Source organism: Myiozetetes cayanensis, unplaced genomic scaffold (assembly GCF_022539395.1).
Source record: "Myiozetetes cayanensis isolate MyiCay16 unplaced genomic scaffold, myiCay2020 scf1, whole genome shotgun sequence".
Classification (NCBI taxonomy): domain Eukaryota; kingdom Metazoa; phylum Chordata; class Aves; order Passeriformes; family Tyrannidae; genus Myiozetetes; species Myiozetetes cayanensis.
Window position 1 is genome coordinate 85,139,475 of NW_026086604.1, and position 17,319 is coordinate 85,156,793.

The window sequence follows — 17,319 nt, forward strand, 5'->3', positions numbered from 1 at the left end:
TGCACATGGGTTATACAACCTGTTTCTGAGGTGCACATTAGTGATCACAGAACTGCTTGAGAATGTAAATGCCAAACATGTGCCCGCTAGTTTTTTCATGCTATGTTTTTAAACATTCTAAGGAATAAGTAGGCTGTGCTGTTCCAAAATTTGCTAAGTAATTAAATCTGCAGGGGGAAATCTTACTTACTTGTATTCATTTAAAACATACTATTTTTAAATCCTCCTCTTTTAAGAATTTTCATTACTAAAACTGTAATAACACACTTTTGTGCCTCTGGTGTTTCTTTTGGTTACAAAGCTGTTTATCAGTTGATTATCCCTTTATCCATTCTCTACAGTTATGACTGTATATCTTGAAAGAATAGGTTTAGGTTGGTGAACCTCCCCAAAAAGGATTTAGAAGCATTGGTTATTGCTACAATAGTACAGGGGAATAATTTATGCTACTTTTCACATCCTGAAAATCAGAGCTGGGGAAAGGGACTAGTTCATCAAGCTTGTCCAGTCCCAGCAGCAGGGCTGCTCTGCATTGCATCCATCGGCTGGAGACTCCCACAGTGAAAGGAGAGAAAGAGATAGGACCAGCAATTAGTGCAGCCAGAGACTTTAAGCAGTTCTGCAACATGCCCTACAGACTGTGATCTGGGCGGGGAGGAAAAAGTGGTGTGGGTTTCAGAAACACTGTCTCCGTATTTCCAGATGAGTCCTTAATCAAAAGGTAGTCTTGGCTGGTTAGGTGAGTCAGCTCAAGGTCAGGGTCAGTTTTCCACTATTGAGATGTCTCAGAGCAAACAGGGAACAAATACTTATACTCGATCTTTTATTTTTGCTGTTTGTTATCACTAAATGTCTACTAAGAAGTGTCACACAGCGGAGTGGCTGACTTTGTGCCTGAAGAACTACACTGGTATTTGGGGAGAAATATTGGTTTTAATTCCAACCTTGCCACTACCAGGCTGTTATGTGAAGGAAATTGCTTAAGCACACTGGGATACCTCAGCTTTTCTTTCACTCTGTGAAGGCTAATGTTAAGATAAATTTGGACTGAAACTTCGGCCTTGACTTTCTGATCATCCAATGCTGCCCTTGGATATAGTGGGTGGGGTTGCTGCAGGAGCAAGTTCCACCACTCCCTCGCTCCCCAGCAGCCCCATTTCCAGAGGCCAAGGTACTTGAGCACAATTGTGCATCACATTTCCCTACATGGGGAAAACGGGAATGCTGTATGATGCTGTGTCATCAGACAAATGCTCTGAGAGAGTTTGCAGATGGTCTTATGTGATGTGCTTTTCTCTGTGGTTTTCCCATGCACAGATTCACCAAGTTTAATTTTCCAAGAAATTTATAGGAAATATATTTAGTTGAACTTTTCCCCTTTTATTCTATTTAATTACCCTGCCTCTACAGTGGTCACACTTGTCAGTTCTGCATTAGTGTTTAAGGGGTTTTGATCCAAGAAACCTGTGTCTCAGTTGAAGGAAAAAAACCCTCTAAAGCAAAGCAAAACCCCAACCCATGAGAAGACTCAGCAGTAGCATGTTTGTTCATTTAAAGAAATAACTGGTTGAAACATAAAGGAAATTCAAGCATTTCTTTTGGTCTTAGGTTTTATAAAGACTTATTTCTCAAAGCCCTCAGGGCTGTATTCTCTGATCCTCCAAGCAGGCTTTGCCCTGCATTAGAATGTCATCTGAGTTCTGCCTCTTGACACGAGTGAGGACATCAGGAAAAGGATGGCAGTGAGAGGACTCCGTATGCTGTGCAGGCAGGCATAAGCTCAGGCAGGGCATGGGGCTTCCTCTGTGGCTGGACAGCCACACTGCAGGGCGAGGGAGCTGAGGCCTGTCAGCTGCCCTCACCCAGCAGTCATGAGGTGTTACAAAGTCAGGGTCCAGCCCTGCCTCTTACAGCGTATGAAATACTCCTGGTTAGTCAAGAGAACTGCCTCACTCTGAACTGTTTTGGCTGAAAGGGATGTGTAAGTTTACAAGAAATTAAAGTAACTTCTAAATACCATGATCTAAGGCAGAGAACATTGATAATGTCAAATAAGATGGGGGAAGGGGGAAAGATTTTCTAGCTAACCTTTAACTCCTCTTTTAATGCTGATGTTAGCTTTAGTCTCCATGCTTTAAGACATCCTCAAATTGCGGCCTTCATATAAGCTACACATCCTGTTTTTCTTCCCTCCTTGAATACCTTTAATCAGCATCTCTGATATTTGAATTGTGGGTGGGGGCTGAATTGTCCTTTTCTTGGGACCACAGCAGGTGGCTTTTATGTCACCAACAAGGCTGTGTCACCCAGTGGTGTTAATGAATTTGATAACACACTAAACACCTTCAAAAAACTATTGTTTTTATTTCTACTGTCGCTCATCCTATTTAACATCACAGTGTAGGATGAGAGAGCTATGCAAGGGTTGTATAGAAGCTAGAGAAAGTCTTAGTGTGTTTACCATCACTATTAAGTACTGATATCACAGTATCCAGAAACTGGATATTGTATAGAAACTGACTAGTCCTAGGAGAAAAAAGACGTATTACTTAAACTGTCACAGCGTAGTCAGAGGAGATGGGATAAACCACAGTAATGCAGATGGCAGAAACTGCAGTGATGAGAATAGCTGTATCATGTAAGCCATGCAGTAACATTCTGGGAGAGTAATTTTATTCATAAAAGTGGCTTTTATTATACAAAAAGTATCTCTACCTTCTCATTCACTCTAATAAATAACAATAAAAAAACCCCATTTGCCCCCAAATTTCACATTCAATATTAGACCATATTAGACCATAATGGTTTTTTTACTTCCCTGATGCATTATAAAAGTTCAAATGACAGAAAGTTGGAAAACTGAGTTGTTTTAATTTCTTTTGCCTTGCAATAGCCCAGAATTATAATTAATTCCTAAACTATTAAGAGACATAGTATTTTTTACTATTTCATAAACCCTGGTAGTTAATGGGGTTTTTTAGTTATTACATTACCCTTTTGCATTGTTGGGGGATTTTGTGTGGGTTATTTTTAATTTCTAGCATTAATATAATATGGTATGTACTGGTTCACCCTTCATTACATCTTTCTTAAAGAACAGGAATGTTAAAAACATAAATGCAATTAAAAAATATCTACGTATTTTCTCCATGTACTAAAATCCTAATTTTTTTCCAATGTGAGCTTTACATTTTCACATTTCTAGCACAGATGCTGAATTTAAAAACACTTGTTCTTCTATTCCACCTATCTGCTTGCTAAACTTCCCACATCGAAGGCTCTTCAGCACCTTCGAAGTTAGAAAACAGATCAAGGGTGGATGAGAATCTTCATGCAGAGGTGGTCCAAAATGCCTCCAAGACTAGAGATATTAGCCAGAGGTCAACGACACATGCGTTGCTAACCTCCAAATACGATTGCCCATACAGGAATTTTCACCAGTTTCAATTGCAGCCACTTACGTAAATGGCTGTGCAAACCAGGCCCAGTCTCCATGAGATGCATGTGCTATGCAGGCTTAAATCACAGCAGTTTTCCAATGGGAATAATATGTTTTAAGGACTGAGCCTGAGACTGACAAACTGCTCAGGCTTTTGTTTAATAAGATGCCTGACCACAAAAGATACTGAAGTAAAAATGTAAGCTGGCTATAAACCTGTTGAATTTACCAGCAATTCTGCCACTGCAGGTTGGCAGGTACAATGGGGATAGAGATGAAAAGGTTAAAGATGCTTTGTGATCATTTTTTTTTAATGGCTCCATTGACTGTTTTGGGTAAAATAAGAACCTCAGAACAACGAAGAATGTGCCTTCTAATGTTTGTGGCTCACATTGTGGGGTAAAGTATGATACTGCTCTTCTGTCAGTCAGCAACTCCATTTTAACAGAGCTTAATGATATTAAAATTTATCTACAAAGCTCATGTGTAACACTGCGCAAAACTCAGGTGACAAAAATTCAGCCTGCAGAAACCACCACCACAAACACAAGCAGGTTAGAGCTGCAGTTTCATGTTCTGAATGCACACACGTGTGCGCCTTTTAGTTTTGCAGTTTTGGCTTTTCCAAGTTCCAGCTCACCACACCTGCGGGTGTTTTACTTGGGAGTCCAGAAGGGAAGAGAGCTATTCCTGACAAGAAGCACAGCTCATGCCTTTGAGACAGGACCTGTGTATTCCTGACTTGTATGCCTTTATCCAGTACTTGAAAAGAATGTTGCAAACGAAGTTCGTCATGACATTTTACAGGCAAGAGACTGTTTCTGAAATGAGTAGGTTGAGGGCTTACTGCCACATACCTGGAATTTAGCCTTCTTTTCCATGTGAATCCCTTTTCAATGAGGAGATAGGATACCATATAATCTGATACAAGCCTTTTGCCCAGAGGTCATGACTTGATTTCTTTTAAAAAAAACAGGCAGAGACTTTAGGTTCCACCTCACCAATAGCAGCTTTAAAAGGCCTAGCTTTAGTAGCTTTAGACATAGTGTAAATAACCATTTCCGTAAAGTGTAAACTGGTAACTGGTTCCTGCTATACTCATTAGGACACTCCTCGGAAGCAGGGTTGTTTTTTTTTTTTTTTTTTTTCCCCATCGAGCTTTCAGGATGGAGTGCTGACAAATATTTTGTTTTTATGTACTGTTATTATCTGTCACACAACTTTAAATGGGTACTGTCTTTAAAGTGAAATCCCCACGACTCTGAACACGCCTCTCCATCACTATGTTGAGTCGTCTTCTACACCTTTGAACTTCCACTGCAGGGAAAGTGGAGGAAGGATCCTGCATGCAGTGCCGTGCACAGCGCCTGTGCAGCGTGTAACTACCTGTGCTTGCAAGCAGCCGCATCTTTGCCTTTGATTAGGAACAGCATTTGGACCTCCTGTTCCTATGCTGATGTTCAAGGTCCTCTTAAATTTCACGTCCTTTAGGTTTCGTCAGCTGGATGGATGACTGACCCCAGCTGAGACCCAAATCGCGCAAGGACGAAAGTTTCTGAGGAAACAAACAAACACAACCAGAAGCCGACTTCTGCCGGCGGAGCAGCGGGCTGCTGCCTGCGGACGTTGTACCTGGTGAGGCACCGGGCTGGGAAGAGGAGGACGCACAGACATTTCCACGGGCAGCGGAGAGCCCCGATGAATTCCTTAAAGCCGGCAGCGCGACACCGCCACCGGCGGCTCCGGATGCGCTCCAGCCCCGAGTCGGGGAGAGCCGCCGGCTGCGGGGGACACGCACGCTGTGCCCGGAGCGTGGCCGCCGGCCGGGCCGGGCCGGGCCGGGCCAGGCAGGGCAGGCCCGGCTGGGAGAGCCCCGCGGGCGCGGCCGCCGGAGCAGCGGGAGGGCGCGGGGCGCCGCGTGGCACCTGGCCGCCCCCCCCGCTCCCCCCGCGCCTGCCCGGGGCATCCCGCTGCTGCGCTGCCTGGAGCAGGAGGGAGGGAGGGAGAGAGGGAGGAAGAAGCTTGGGGGGAGGAAAGTTGTGCTCACTCCTCTCCTTGGAGGCGCCCCTCCCTCCCCGCGACCAGGGCGAGTTAGAGATGCTATTTGCAACAGGCTGCTGCCGCTGCCTCGGTAGCGCGTCCCCGGGAGAGGAGCCGGAGCGACACGTGATGTGTCTCCTTATCAGGGTGCGCGGGGCAGCGCGGGGGCGGGCAGGGGGCGGGGGCGCCCGCGGAGCGCGGCGCGGCGGGGTCCCTAACCGTGCCCATCTCTCCCCTCCAGGGAGGCGCGGAGGACGGGAAGTTAGCGCGGAGTTGATGAACTTTGCACATCCACAGAAACGCCATTTTGATTCCTTTTTCCGGAACAAGTTTGCGGCTCCCTCCCGTGCGCGCTCCCCCCGGCGCGTCCCCGCGCCCCCCCGGCGGCCCATCCTCCCGGCATGTCGCGGCGCAAGCAGCCCAGCCCCAGCAAAGTCCGGCGTAAGTACCGCGGGACTGCCCGGCCGCCGCGCTCCCTCACAAAGGGCAGGAGCGTGCCTTAACTCCGGAGGGATCTATATTTTTTTTTTCCCCCCCTCTTCTTTTCTTTTTCTTAAGGTGAAGGGGGGGGGAAAGCAAAAGGAGGAAAAATAAACTTCTGGGAGGGGGCAGGCGCGGGGGTCAGGACGTTGCAGCGTGTCGGCTGGTTGTGCGACTTATTTTTAAAAATGAAATGCTTGTTAGTGGGGGAAAAGTTTCCTTAAAAAAAAAAAAAAGAGGAGGAAAAAAGTTTGGCTGGCAGCGGTGGAGATGATGATGAGTTCGTGCAGCCTCCCTCTTCCCTTCCCCCGCTCCTCCCTCTCCTCTCCTCCCTCCGCGGCTCCTGTTTTTTTTTTTTTTTTTTTTTTCCCCTTCCCTGTTGCAGACTTTCTACCAACCAGCGGCACCAGCCGCGGCGTTTTGCCTTCAGGACCTGATGCTCATCCATATTAAACCGTCTGAGCTCAGGAATCCGGCCAGATCATCCCCCCCCTCCTGCTGCAAAGTTTATTTTTAACCAGCCACCGCCACAATTTGGATGGGGCTGCGAGGAAGCAACATCTTCTAGCCCGGCTCGCCCCCGTCTCCCGAGATTGCCTTTTAACTTTTCCTTCGGGCTTATTTTCCTGCCGGCGGTGGCGGCGGGTCCCGTGGCGGCCCGTACCCGCTGTTCCCGGCTGGGAGGGCCGCGCCGGAGCTGGGAAGTTGGGATGAAGGCGCCCCTTCTTCGCAGGTAGAGCCGGCTTGCGCTGCGCATCTCTCCGCTGACTTTCCGCCCCCCCGGCGGGGCTGGACGGCCTGTGCCTGTCCTTCCTCGGCACCCTGGTACCCCTTCCCTCTCCTCTCTCCCCCTCTTCCTCACTTTATTTTATTTTTTTCCCCTTTCCTCCACTTTCTTCACCCGCTCCCCCGTCCTGCCCCCCCCGTCCCGGTAGGGACGTGCGTGTCCTTTCCCCTGCCGGCCTGCGCGGCGGGGGCGGGGGGGAGCCGTGCCTCGGTAGGGTGGGGGGCGCTGCCCCCTGCGGGTGTCCCCCCCCCCGTCCCGCTGCCTTTGTGCAGTGCCAGGAACACATCCCTGCGCGTAGGGGCCATCGGCGGGCAGGGACGCCTGGGCGGCGTCACCACTACAGGAAGGAGCCGGGCAGCATCCAAGGCTGAGAAGGGGTGTCCGGGCCCTCGGCCCCCCCCTCACACCCATCTTGGCGGGGGTGGGGGGACGGACGGCGAGGCAGTGTTGACCCCCTCCTCCCATAGTGGCGGTGTTTGGGGTGAAAACAAAGTTGGGGGCGGCGCGGCGGCCGCCCCCCCGCCACGGTGCCCGGTGTGGATGGGAGCCGGCCGAGACCCGTCTCTCGGGCGACTGCGCTCCCTCCCCATCGCCGTTGCTACGGGCCGGGACACCCCCCCCGCGGCTCCGCGGGGTGAGGATGCGAGGCAGCTCCTCCTGCCTAGTTTGTAACACACGGGCTCGGCATCCCCCCCGCCCCATCCGCTGAGGGTGAGGGGCCGCAGGGGTCGCGGGCCGGGCCGGGCCGGGCCGGGCCGGGGGGGAGCGCGGCGAGTCGAGATGCTGCAACTTTTTTTTTCAGCAGAGGAGGGAGGGCGGTGGACTGAACTTTGTCATGTCGCAGATAAGTTTCCTCTGGCTTCTTCTCCCTGCACTTCTCCCCCACCTCCCCTCCGCACGCACGCTTGATTTTTAAAATTTTTTTTATTCTCCTTTTTTTAAAATTTTTTTTCCCCTAAATAATTTTCCCCGTTTCACCTCTCGGCTGCGATATCTTCGCCTGCTCGGCATCCTCGCGGGGTTGCGCAGGAGGAGGAGGAGAGCGCTTCTCCTGGCTCAGCACATTTCCCTGCCCGGCCCGCTCCGCTCGGCTGCGCACCCCGCGGAGGCCCGGGCGCCTCCGTGCCCCGCCGCCCTCCCACGGCCACGCCGGGGTGTCCGGCCCGCGGCTGATGCTCTGGTCCTGCCTGCCCAGGAGCCAGCATCCTGCCCGGGAGCCACTGAACTGATTTCTCGGGGGGAGACGGGGTTTGATGTTAGTGTTGGGGGGGGACACCAGCCATCCAGTTCTAATCCCGACTCATTCTTTCTCCTGTCTTCTCTTGGAGATAAGATCAAGTGTATTTACGTATTTGAGAAAGTAAACTTCTAGTTCAGTGTGATTTGGGGTCGGTGGTCTAGGAGACAGAGCAAATGCAGTTGATGTTTCTTACCGTTTCAAGATCCAGCCCCGTGCCTTGGAAAAAAAACTTGCCTATTAACAACAGGAGCAGTTGCTAAATAATGCCGTGTTTCTACCCCTACAGTGCACAGTAGACAGCTGTTATGATGGCCGAAGTTTTTTCGTTGAGGTCTGTCGTTTTGACACAAGCACCGAGTTTTGTTACCGCAGTTCCTGTTTTCCACAGGGTCAGCGTGCGTGAAAGGGATGCAGTGACTCAGGGTCAGGCCAGCCATATTTGTTTTAGGTTTTAATTTTCTCTTTGAAGACTTAAGGGTACATAGTCTTTTCTTGGTGTGCCTGCATAATGCCGATTAGCCTTAACGGGAGTTGGGTACATCCAGGAAAGAATAGGCCCTTTTGTTTGTTAGAAACCCAGAAACAGCATGAATCCATCATCCAATCAATCAGAGTACCAGGGCTCTCCCTCACCTGCCGGCAGGGACACATCCAGCTTCTCTTGCTGCGGGGCAGCTGTTCTCGACCGAGTGTGGCCTCTTTGCTCCCTCACCTTCCTCCTCCTGGCATCCGTATTTGGTACTGAATTCGTATCATGTAGTTGGGAAAACACCATCCTTAAAGTACAGTTGAGTAAACTTTTATTCTGCTCTCATTTCACAGACAGCTTCTAGTCAAACTGTTGTTTGCCCATCAGAAGTGACTATGTAGCCACTTTTACACATTTATTTTGATAACTAGTGATTCTAAATATATAAATATGTATTTGGTGTGGTATTAAGACAGAGTCTAGCTAGGAGTTTGCAAACTGTTTTTCTGGGGGTTTTGTTTGTTTGTTTTTTCACCTGGACCTGTTTGAAGCTTTAGTTGCAGTTTTCAGTGTAATGAAGTATCTTATTCTGACCCAGCTCACTCAAGTTTTGTGTGTCCATTCCTAACTCTTCACAATACTCAGTGACCCTCTGGACAAATGGCTTTTCTTTTTGATTCTGAGGCTGAGGAGATACCTGGAAGTTTCAAAACTGGGAAAACTTAATCTCTTTGTTATCCATTAGTAATATCTGTAATCTCCTCTGGTACCAAAGACAAGTGCAGTGTTTCCCAAGGCATAGAAACATTGACTTCTGTAGTGCTTTCCTCACTCTTTAAGGATTTTATCATTTTGCATGCGCTGAAGTCACACTACAATCATAACAGTAGCTTGACTTCAGTTTGTGAAACTTTACTCTTGAGAAGAAACAGTTTGAATCACTCTCAGTTGGATTTCTCATTTAAATAAAAACTGTTGATGCACTTAACATTGTATAGATTAAAAACATATAGATAAATCCCTTTGGTTATATTCGTTATCCCTTTTAAAAGTAGGTGGTGCTTAGAAGGTCATAGGATAAGTGTTGCTAAGCAGCTAAACAGAAGGATGCTAAAATTAACCTGAGTGTTTTTGAAAGGGATTCACTTTTTACGTTGCAATTATTTTTTTTATTGACTTAAAATACATGTTCTGCTAGTAGGACGTAAAAAAAATACTTAGATGCATGAATAAAGCTTTCCAGGGGACTCTGTCAAGTGTTCAGGTTATCAACATACAGGAGTAATTCCACCCTCCCCCAGTATGCCTAAATTTTACTTGATTTGTGCCCTTTGCAAATGTCCTTCCAGGGTTATCTGTTCCTCCGAGAGCATCTGATGTATGTTGGATAGCAGCCTGTAGGGACAGTCTTGGGAAAAAAACTGCACAGGTTCCCCAGGAACAGACAGAAAACAAGTAAATCCTGTTAGTCTGAAATCTATGCATGTGTGGAAAAAGCCCCTTTTAACTTTTTGATGAATGATGCCTAAGTTTGGAAATCTGTGTTTTAGGTGTACACTCTTTAAAACATGTGAAATCATGTCTTCTTCTTTCAGCACAATAAAGGTTGTTTTGAAATGAGTGTATTATTGGACCGTGTTACTAGACCAGTTTGCAACGGCTGCCGTGTTGATGTGGTAGCTTCTTGCTTGGGAGGTAATTGTAGAGGAGGATGGTAGTGCTGCATTTCGTTCTCCTGAAGGTAATGAGAATGCCTGTTGCTCTCTGTCTCTTTATTTTAACTCTTTTCTGAATTCAAGCAAGATGGTCAGTCATAGGATTACAGCTTTAAAATACACCTTGTCAAGAGTATTCTATAGCTTGGAAAGGGGCCAGGAACTGCTTCGTGTTCTTTTGAGTACAGCTTTATCGTGGATGGAGTGCTCAGGTACCCTGCAGCTTTGCTGGAAAGTGTTTTAAGGAGCAGATGTAAACTTTGAGGGTGAGAAGGAATTGTATTCTGAGACGATGCAACAGCTCGTTTCTTGCTTTGGGGTGGGAGATTGGGCTTGTCTAACTGTTGTTTGGCAGTTAAATCAGATTTTCATTGGGGAGGCATATGAGGAATCCTGTCTCTCTGTGGGTTGTTTTATTTTGTTTGGTTGGCTGTTGTTTTAAATATCCTACATGAATCAGCATCTATGGGAACTGTGGCTTCCCCCCCACCTGCACATTTAGAAGTATCTTTATGGGCAGTGATTTCAAAGGCAGGTCTTGGGTATCTTTGGAAATGCCACTGTGTGGTGATACACTGAAAAGTTAGCTATTTGTGCTGAGCCAGGACAGGCTTGAAACCTGCAGAGCTTTGCCAGGCCAAGTTTGGCTATCAGCATTTGATTACAAATGAACATAGGTGAGGTTGGCCGAGGTGGGAAGTGCTGGCTCTGTTCTGGGGTACTTCTGAACAGGAATTTCAGGAGCATTGGCTCTTTGTTCTTCTTTGGTGCAAGAAATCTGATGATGGCTTATCTTTGATGTCTGCCAGTCACGATGTTTTTCCCACCTGAAGGTGTTCCCTCTACCTCACCCTACTGCTCTGTTTTGAATAGCAACATTTGAAGGCCAGTGACTTAGAATTCTGAGTGCAAGCTTCTGAGACAGCAGCATCTTACCCCCCTTGCTTCAGCATTTTACTCTGAGCAGGGTGACAAAACTTATTTAGAGCTTGTGCTAATGCTTTATTATGAAATGTTGAAAGTAGAAATAATTGCCAGCTGGGGCATATGCTCTGGACTCCTGTTGGGTGGCTTGTTCCTGTTGTGGTGGAAAAGGGACAGAACAAGGAAAAGGGCCTGGACAAAAGGGAGAAGAGTCAGTGGGATACTTAGCTCGTGGCTGTGCTGGTATGAAACCTGTTAGAGCAGCCTCCTGCAGTCAGAGAGGAATTGTCCTGATGTCACTGAGCAACGCCTGGACCTGTGCTTCCTTTAGAAACAACACAGGCCTTCAGGTGTATCCTGCTTTTTTTTTTTTTTTTTTTTTTTAATAAGGACATTTTAGCTTTCAGGTTGGCCAGCCTAGCAATCAATAAAGGTGGTTGCCTTTGAATAGGTGCCTTACCAAAATAGGTAGTTGATGGGTGGTGACTGTTTATTCAGAGTGATTCAACTAAGGAAGGCTAAGAGAATCTGAATACCTCTTTAAAGATGTAGAGAGAGGCAGCTGTTTCAACAACAGGATTCATCTGCAGAGTCCCAGCCATCCACAGAGGTGCTACAGCAAGGGAAAAGAAAAGCTGTCAAAATCCCCCAGGGCGTTCTTAGGCTTCTGAGCTAAAATAGGTATTCCAAGGACCATTAGAGAGGGAGACCTTTTAGGCCTTGATGGCCTCCCCTGTCTCCTTTGCAGATCTTCCCATAGAAGCTTGTGGAATGCAACTTTTAAATACGTTTTCCTGCACCTAACCTTACTGAGCAAAAATGTTTTGTGTTTAATATTATTTAATTATTTACTTCTATAATCTCAGTATTTTGAGAGATCCTTTTCCTTTTGAAGAAGACATCCCCGTGTCCTGCTGTCTGAAATTTCTTTGTAAGATCCATTTACTTGAGGGATGTTATTTGTGTGGAGCTGTCAAAAAGTGTGGGAATGGTGCTTGCACACAATGGCCAAGTGAATTACCAGTGTAATTTCTGTCAGCTTTGAAAAGTGGCATTTAGACTTTTAAGTTACTCTGGGTAAAAAGTGTATCAGGCATCGTGGGCATTTTATATGCTGATGTGCCTGAGTGACTTGTTAATTTGGTTCTAAAGGAGAAAGGTGTTTTGTGATTAATAGTGGAATTGTCAGCCTCTCATAAATATAAGACTTCTCCACTTGCCAGCTCCTAGTAGATATTTTAACAGGTGTTAGCATGTGCTCTCTTGAAACACCACAAATGTAGATGTTTCAGGAATGGGGGCTTGCATCATCTGTCCTTTGAACATGGAGGATGATCAGCCTTGACAAACCTTTTTTTAGTTAGTTTAGGTATGTGCTTCCTCCCTGAGGACGAGAGGAGCAAAATGTTCACATTGAAGTGTAGGTGGCCTTTGCTTTTATCATGTGTGATTAGCTGACTTTAACTCTAGCCCTTGTTAGTCCTGTTTCATGCAGCAGGTGATGTCAGTGTTCAGGTGTATCGGTACCTGGGAGTGCTTTGCTCAGAGCGCTTGCATCACAGCAATAAATTCCATTACTGTGTTCAGGCTGAACACCTTCGCACTGGTAACATTAGGTCCTGGACAAGGGAGAACTGCTTTGGAGTTTGCACCAATAAGTTGCAGTACTTCCTTGTATTTCCTTTAGGGAGCAACATCACTTTCAGTTTGGACCACTCACAGGTTTGGGTGGGGGAAAGAGCCTGGTTTAAGTTCCTCTTTTTGTTACACAAAATGTATTTTCTTCATTAAATTAAGTTCATCACGTCTCAGTGCTCTTCGTGTTTTGAGAACGAGAAGCAGCCAGGTCATGAGTATCTGTGTGATGTTCGTCATTCTTGTGTGCATTTTTTTTTTCTGATACTGATGCACTTGCTGGTGTATTGAGGAGACACACAAGGTGTCTGTGATGCCTTGTGCATGTGCTTGCCTGTTTTGTCCCCTCCTTCTCCCCAAATACATTAAGTAATCCTGAATTGGTCTTCAGCTGGGTAACCTGCAACACAACTCACATATTTAGCTGTGTATACATCCTTATGCTTTTGGATGGAAGGAAGGAGGGCTGCAGGAGGAGGGTTGGTTTTTAAGTAGACACTGACGATTCAGGAAGGGGAAGCATGTGCCATAGAAGCCAGACATAGAAGAGCTGTAGCTGGGTTACTAAGCGCTTCCATTTGTGAGGTTTGACTGTATTTTCCAGGGGAAGTACTATTAGTGCAATGGCAAATGCTTCTCTGCAGAAATGCAATTTATGTCTTGTATTTAGTTGATTTGGAGAATATGTTTCTTTTGGTCTGTTTTCCTAACCACTGAAGGCATCATTTGTTTTTCCTCTTTATCAGATGGCCCAGCTAGGTGTTGCTAAGTACATCTTACTATATCTCCAAGTAAGGTTCAAGATGGTGGTCCTTGGCAGGTTCTGGAACAAGTCTTGGAGCGACTTCCCAGCCTGTACTGCAGATAGGTGGCCTTTCTGCTTGGTAAGGTCTCCTGTCAGTCTTTGAACTGTCAGGAGCCTGACTGTCCATGCTGCAAAAGGGTAAAGAGAGCTGTACCACAGTGCCCCTGTTTCTCTGTTGTAAACTTCCTTTATTGTTGGAAACTGTTTTTCTTCAAAAAGTAGAGAATTTATTTTTGTATCAGTGATACCTACGCTTTATGGGAGAAATACTCTCCATCTCTGTCTTTGTTCCTCCTTTTTGCAAAATGTCTTTTTGCTGAACGTGAAGTGGCTACGATGTTCGACCTAAGCAGAGGGTGAATTTCTAGGGGTGAGTGAAATGATCTGTACCTCAGAGTGGATGCCAGTTACCTTGGGAGGAAGCCATAAAGATTATAAACTCTGCTGGAAGGAACTGGTGGATTCTGTAAACTCCGCAGCCTCTGTAACTGCAGTTTCAAGCAGTTCCCAATCTCTACTTGCAAAGCTTTTGGAACTTGTAAGCTCTTTAAATCTAGTGACTGAGGATTTTCCATGGTTCCCTTTTCCCTCAGGAAAGAAAAAAGTTAGAAATAAATGGCGAGGTTACTCATTTTACATGCTCAAAAGCCAACAAATGAAAGTTAAGGTGTTCACAGAACAATTAAGTGGACCCAGCTGAACACAGATTATGCCACGTTACAATTGCTGTTACATTTTAAATAAATCAATAGATGTGTAAATAGTATGTAGAAGTGGAAAACGTGGCTTCGTTTGAATCAACAGCAAAATTCTTTCAGGCTTCACTGAACTAAGATTTTATGCAGCGTATGTGCAGCTGAAAGCTCTTGAGCCTTCATAGCATGAAAGACGCCAGGAAACCTTGGAAAAACTGAAACAGTCATAGTGTTTTTCTGGTTTTTTGTGTTTGAAATTCCTACAGGTGTAGTTACAAAGTCAGTGAATCTGTTTTCGGTGCTTGTTTGATAAACAGCAAACTGAATTTGTGATTTAATAGCCTCTATTTTGGCTTAAATTCTCTTCCATCCAGATTTTGGGCATCACTGAAAGCATGGCTAGTGCTGCATCCCTCTTCTAAATCCTAGAGGCTGTGCTTTAACTTTCTCAAGTGTATTCACTCTGGTGAGTGGGAGGAGGACTTGCCCTTCCCAGGCCCGTCCTTCCCTGCAGGAAAATGGGAATGCAGAGAATTCTCCCCGAGGATGGATCTGGGACAGAGATGGCCCCTGTGTGTTTGGGGCCAGAGTTTTTATTTGCACCGTTGCGTAACTTCTAATCTCCATAGGAAAAGATGTGGGTTAGTAGATTTGCAATGCCACAGACTTGCATATGGTCGTGGTCTGCCTGATAGCCAACGTGTGCTAGTATTGCATTGTAGATGTACTGATGCCTTCCTGGGATCATCCTAGAGATCCAGAACAGAGGGATCTGCTGTTGCCTGACTTTCGACCTCATGTGTTGGCAGCTTCTCTTGTGGCTGCACTGCCTGAGTCGACTGACTTGCAGTAAATGTTTCCGTTTGTGTGCTCGCTGTCTTTTCAAAATGATTGCTAAAAAATATTTGGGCCCAAAATAATCTACACTGGACAAGAGGATGCCAGCAGCATGTGAAAATTGCATGCTGTAGTTACTGTCCCAGCTTCTAATTCAAACAGAGCTGCACAGATGTGGATTAGGAAAGTCCAGACTGCCGATTTAAAAATTTCCACTATTTCTGGTTAATGGATGTTTATATGAGCTGCCTAGTCCAAAGACCCAGGAAATGAACTGGTGGTGGTCTTTGTTTAATTCCTGGTATACAGATGCCAAGTGTTATGCTTTGATTTCCTACTCTGTAAACTCTTCAGGGCAGGGATCAGCATTCAATTACCGAGTTTTGAAAAGCCACCTAACACACTGTGGAACCGACCTGCTCGGCACTGCCTCAGTATAAATGTTTAATTATAACTATCTTCTTACCCCATAGTGGAGCCTTTCCAGATACCAAGGTAAAGGCATGCTGGGAACCTGCACTGCTGCTGCTGAGGTGTCTCCTTATAAACAGACAGCTTTGGTTGCAAGGTAGCATTTGGGCAGCTCTCATAAATGCCTGTTTTGCACATGAGGAAGAGATTATTTATTTCTTTTCTAGGTAGTATAGGTGGAAGTATATACACTTATTCAGGGGTCTGTGTCTGGTTATTTGGTTTAGAGGCAAATAAGCTCCAGGATTAATACATGTTTTAAACCATCATAGTCAGATCATGTCCTCTCTCCATTTTGCTTTAAGTCTGTATGTAAAAGTTGCAAATGTCAAGGTTTTGAAATTAAGAGATTAGAAAAAGAAACTGACAATAGAAAGATGTTATCCCCTCAATATATCACCTTCCCAAGACTGAAATGAAGCATAGTTGCTGGCTCTTACCATTAACAGAGTAATCTAATTCTGTTGCCTTGAATGACCTGTGTTGTAGTTTTAAACTGAAATTCTTAAATCATCCTAAAGGTGATGGACATATCATTTGTTATGTTTATATAGCATGAAAGCATATGGAGTAATGGAAACATCTAGAAATTAGACCTCCAGAGAAGACTCCCACTTTAATCAGGTTACTCACTTGGATTAAACCAACTCAAATTTAAAACACATGGGCTCGAGTACTAAACTAGTTGCATTTTCAGCACTCCAGGGGTCCATCTGGGAGTTCGTCGGTGTGTCGTGGTAGTCTGCCAGCTTTGTAGAAGCAAGTTTGGTGTTACTAAGGTTGGAATAAGCTGATGTCAGATTTTTGTCTCCAGTGCATAGCAAGTAGAGGTCAAACACTTGTACAGCCAGTGATACTATGACTTGTTAAGAATGTACGCAGCAGGTCGCTTTTCAAAACATCTTTTGAAAAGCAGCCTGTGAGAGCGGTGCCATGTAGAAGAGACACGCATCTTCCTCTGGCATCAGCAAATGGATGCATCCTATCACATTGGAGTGCTGAGCATGTTTAGTCATGTTACTGTAATAAGCTCTGGGAACAGGAATGGGTTCTGCCCTGTTGTGCTTCAGGAAGATTTGAATGAATCTGACTGGTTTGTTCCAGGGAAACTCGTGTTTCTATCTGCTGCTTTTGTGCTCATTACAGAGAAGGAAGGAATTGAGTTTGTTTCTTGGCTGAAGGGGGGTTTCTTTGCAGTTTAGGATTGCAAACATTGCTTTACTTAAATTCTTATTTCTTAGAAGAGGAAACTAAAAGCATGACTCTTAGAATTATCAGTATTTCTGATGCTGATAGTGTACAGACCTGCTTGGTTTTGAGACTCTACTTTACCCAGATAAACTGAGTATTAGGGATCTTTCTTGTACCTCCAGCCATAGCCTTCAGGCATCCCTATTTCTTCTGCCCTGGTGAATCATTCTCCAGCATACACTGATGTAAATTTTAAATATGCTATGGTGGGGGGTATGATCTTTATCCTTCTCTTTTTTGTCTTAATGCAGTTTATCCTGATAACTCTCGAGGTATTTTCCAAATTTGCTAGTGTGTGTGTGTGTGTGTGTGTGTGTGAGTGAGTGTGTGTGTCGGTGGCAAGTCTAGATCAAGCCAAGCTCCGATCCTGCAGACACTTTAAACACAGATATAATTCTACTTAAGAAGGTTGTTCCATTTAAGTCAAAATGCTGGCATGGGCAAAGTTAGGGGAAGTGTTTCAGGACTGGGGCCTGCATTTTACTTTCAGGAAAAGTATTCCTGACTCAAACCAGAATCTTTAACCCATGT

At 45.6% G+C, this 17,319-nt stretch overlaps 1 protein-coding gene across 5 annotated transcripts in view; it reads left to right on the plus strand.

Annotated features, from left to right (window-relative positions):
• Positions 1–5,589: 5,589 nt before the first annotated feature.
• RREB1 (ras responsive element binding protein 1) overlaps positions 5,590–17,319 on the plus strand; it is a 125,018-nt gene continuing 113,288 nt past the window's right edge. For 3 of the 5 annotated variants that reach the window (XM_050306462.1, XM_050306488.1, XM_050306497.1), the window contains exons 1-2: positions 5,590–5,626; positions 5,721–5,920. In XM_050306462.1, the coding sequence (XP_050162419.1) occupies positions 5,881–5,920 (40 nt within the window). In that variant the 5' untranslated portion in view covers positions 5,590–5,626; positions 5,721–5,880. Of the gene's footprint in view, positions 5,627–5,720; positions 5,921–6,442; positions 6,693–17,319 lie in introns of those variants that run through there. The other 2 variants (XM_050306470.1, XM_050306480.1) reach the window with 2 other exon arrangements.